The 4,017-nt window shown below is 42.5% G+C and overlaps 1 protein-coding gene across 1 annotated transcript; it reads right to left on the bottom strand.

Moving 5' to 3' along the window:
* Positions 1-340: 340 nt before the first annotated feature.
* On the bottom strand, positions 341-784 carry LOC142322737 (uncharacterized). Its single transcript, XM_075361815.1, has one exon. It carries the CDS (start codon positions 782-784, stop codon positions 341-343), a length of 444 nt encoding a protein of 147 aa, XP_075217930.1.
* Positions 785-4,017: the final 3,233 nt, after the last annotated feature.

The raw sequence follows: 4,017 nt of genomic DNA, 5'->3' as shown, positions 1-4,017 counted from the left end.
ACCGGACGGTGATTATTTGTATTTTGTGGTATTTTGGCTATTTCATCAACTATTATGTCCTGGAATGTATCCGGATCTATCTGTGTGCATTCCACGATTCTTTCTGCTGCTTTTCTAACTACTCGATGAATCTGTCTGTCAGTCAGTCTGTAATTCATATTTTTTTGCATTGCTCCTATGTGTCGATCTCTGATGGCAACTAAGACTGCCCTATGGTTACTTCCTGATTCATCGTTAAGTACCAAAAAGTCGACTGTATCTGAACGTATTCTTCTGTCTACTATTACTAAGTCGAGAATCGACTCGTGACCCCTTGCACTAAATGTGGCCGTTCCGTCGTTCATGCAGACCGGTGGTAGCTAGTAATTCTTCCTCTTGTATTAGTGGACTCTGCTCCTGCCAGTGCAGTATTATAATTAAAATCCCCCATAACAAGCACTATCTTACGAGACTGCATCATAATACGCTGTAGACAGAATATTCTATGCTGGAAAAGTTCCAACGTACAATTTGGGCTAATGTATACCGCTATAATTACCATGTCGCATAATTCTATTGCTACAATGCCTTCCCCTCTATGATATAGACTGTAATCCATGTTGCCGGCGACTCTTCTGATAGCCACATCTCCATTTCTATCAGGTACCCAATGAGCTCTGGCTACTGAATATACATTTGGTTCAGTAGCTACCAGGAAGTTGAAGCTGCCCCTTGTGGCAATCTCTTCTGACAAGTCGTTTGATAGTAAACTTCTGTTATTATTAATTAGAAGTGTCTTAATCATGGCTCTTACTGCAAATCACACTACCTGTCCTATGTTCAGTACTTCGGCAGTCTAAACATTTTGAGGCTTCTCTACAATCTTTGATCATATGACCTGGTCTCCCACAATTGAAACATAAATTAGACCTGTCTGGTCCTCTACAATCTCTTCTACCATGCCCTACCCCCCAGCTCCGGTAGCATTTTTCACTTTCCGTTCTGATGTACGTCCTACAATTTATCCATCCAACCTTTAATCTTGAGGCTATCAATTTCATCGCTCCTCTATGGGTGGTGATCACTGTGGCATTTTTGGTGTCACCGTATGCCTCTTTAAGTGATGTGACTTGATAACCCTCTCCTGTCCCGAGCACCCTCTTTCACCTCCTGTTCGGTGGTGTCACATAGTAGGTCTTTCACGTGTACCACAGTTCGACGGTCTCCTCTAGTTCTGACATCGACCTGTAGTTCCGCTGCTCTGTCTTTTAATAACGAGGAGAATTCGCCTGCCATCTGTGCTCCCTGGATTCTTACTTCCTTTTTGGATTCTTGATTTCTTCCTTTTCTGATCGAAAGTACATCGCCGGCCTCTTCCACGTTGACCTTGTCTTTCATAGTTTTAAGTAGGTCAGCATATGACCTACCTGGAGCTTTAACCACTATTGTCTTACTTTCTGTTACAGGCGACGTGCCTCTTCTTGCCGACGCCGACCTAGACCTGGCAGGCGTCTCCCAAGTTAGGCAGGACCATTCTTGGAAGGGTTTTTCCTTTCCTCATCAGATATATGACTATTTTCCTTATCAGTGTACCAGCCGAACCGGAGGGTATTACAAAGACCGATGACTCGGACTTGCCGACGACCCTCCTAAGTGCCTTAACAACGTGAGACGCCAAGATCTTGTCTCCGCTGCCAGAATCGTATAGAACGGTGTATCTTGTGCCTCGTGTAGTAATCTTATTATCCTCAAGAATTGTGGAGTCTTGCAGTACTATAGCTCCCGGACTCGCTCCTATGTATTGACTGCTAGGCCTCAAGCCGGCCAAATCCACAAAGCGACAGCTGTCATCTCCTTGTTTCACGGCACTCACCTGGGTCAGCCGGTTCATGACCCAGGTGGACCATCTAGCTGGTAGTCTATCTATGAGCTGTTCGTCTGTTAGATCCATGTCTAATATGTCTGACATCTCGTTTCTATAGTTTCCCTCAGATTGTGTACTTTGATTTGCTGTGTCCGGTGTCTCTTCGTTGAGTCACTGTAACTCCTTGTATATGTCCGTTAGCTCGCGTTCGTGGGCTTTTATTGCCATGAAGCTTGCCTTACCCGTTATTTGTCTTAGCTGAGCCAACGCGTTCCCTAATTTGTGTGTTACTTCTTTCAAGGATAGAGGGGCCTATTCCTCCTCTGACGAGTCGGCTCTAACCCTTTTGGCCGCTCTACCTTCAACTGGCTTCCAATTCTTCTTATCCTGTTTAGATATAGTCCCACTAATACTGGTATCCACCCCCTCTGATTCCTCTGTTGTATTCTCCTTCTTTCCTCCGGTCCCTCTTGACGGAACAGCCACTAGCGAGGCTGAACCTTCAATAGGCAAAGATCCTCGTCGTCGCATGTCTTGTTTTTGGACCCAGAAAGGAATTCCGCATCCAATGATACCCCACACGGGCGGGTGCCCCCCAAAAAAATTGTGGTGGGGGAGGTAAAATGTATCTATCCAAAAATGGGTAAGGAAAAAAATGGGGGGGTCAAAGGGTAGGAAAATTTATGGATCGGATAAATCTTGAGGAAGTTTTGGGATATTGCAAATACTATTGAAAATATGAAGGAAAAGGATTTGCCCGTATAAACGTATGTCTAACACTTAGAAAAATTTCCGTCGTATAAAATTGACGATAAATATTCCAAGTCCTTGTTTACAACTATTGAGTCTAACGTAATCGGCAAGCCTAGACTTGCCGATCAATTTAGAAAATTTTCACTCAATACTATATTATAGGTATAATCTCAAAGTTATAAAAAACTAACTCAAAATTATTTTTAACTCATTCTGTTACTTTTGAGAAGTCTTGTTTTATCACGTAATGTTGAATATAACACTTACAGCACCATGATAACTCTCCAAATGCCAAAGAAATCAACAAAATCACTTCACTTGTACTCAGAATTTATTAGTTTAAAAAAAAAACACCAATAACTTTTTAAGTCCGTCACCAAAACTCACGAAATTTTGTACTTTAGTCCGTTATCCATACCTCGAAAATGTTCTATGTCCAGTTCCAATAAATTATCCAAAAAACCCACCAAAAAAACTGTAAAAACGCAGAGCGAACAAAACCAGTGCGACCACTAGGAAATCTCCAACTCGACTGTCATCGTTCGTCAGTATGTAATCTTCTTTCTTTTTCCTGTTTAGCCTCCGGTAACTACCGTTTAGATAATACTTCAGAGGATGAATGGATGATATGTATGAGTGTAAATGAAGTGTAGTCTTGTACATTCTCAGTTCGACCATTCCTGAGATGTGTGGTTAATTAAAACCCAACCACCAAAGAACACCGGTATCCACGATCTAGTATTCAAATCCGTCTAAAAATAGCTGGCTTTACTAGGACTTGAACGCTGGAACTCTCGACTTCCAAATCAGCTGATTTGGGAAGACGCGTTCACCACTAGACCAACCCGGTGGGTCGTCAGTATGTAATCTTTCTTTCTTTTTCCTGCTTAGCCTCCGGAAACTACCGTTTAGATAATACTTCAGAGGATGAATGAGGATGATATGTATGAATGTGAATGAAGTGTAGTCTTGTACATTCTCAGTTCGACCATACCTGAGATGTGTGATTAATTGAAACCCAACCACCAAAGAACCGGTATCCACAATCTAGTATTCAAGTCCGTGTAAAAATAGCTGGCTTTACTAGGACTTGAACGCTGGAACTCTCGACTTCCAAATCAGCTGATTTGGGAAGACGCGTTCACCACTAGACCAACCCGGTGGGTTCGTCAGTATGTAATCTGAATTAGAAAGACGCGTTCACCACTAGGCCAACCCGGTCGGTTCGTCAGTATGTAATCTCACTCTCTCTCTCTTTTTCCTGTTTAGCCTCCGGTAACTACCGTTTAGATAATTCTTCAGAGGATATATAAGGAGTGTAAATGAAGTGCAGTCTTGTACATTCTCAGTTCAACCATTCCTGAGATGTGTGGTTAATTGAAACCCAACCACCAAAGAACACCGGTATCCACGATCTAGTA

Source organism: Lycorma delicatula, chromosome 4, assembly GCF_047948215.1.
Source record: "Lycorma delicatula isolate Av1 chromosome 4, ASM4794821v1, whole genome shotgun sequence".
Lineage (NCBI taxonomy): Eukaryota > Metazoa > Arthropoda > Insecta > Hemiptera > Fulgoridae > Lycorma > Lycorma delicatula.
The sequence above is the reverse complement of the archived record's forward strand: the minus strand, read 5'-3'. Positions and strand labels throughout refer to the sequence as shown.

Excerpts from the sequence above, each read along its gene's own strand:
- LOC142322737 (XM_075361815.1), bottom strand. The coding sequence starts at position 784 with ATGATTAAGACACTTCTAATTAATAATAACAGAAGTTTACTATCAAAC.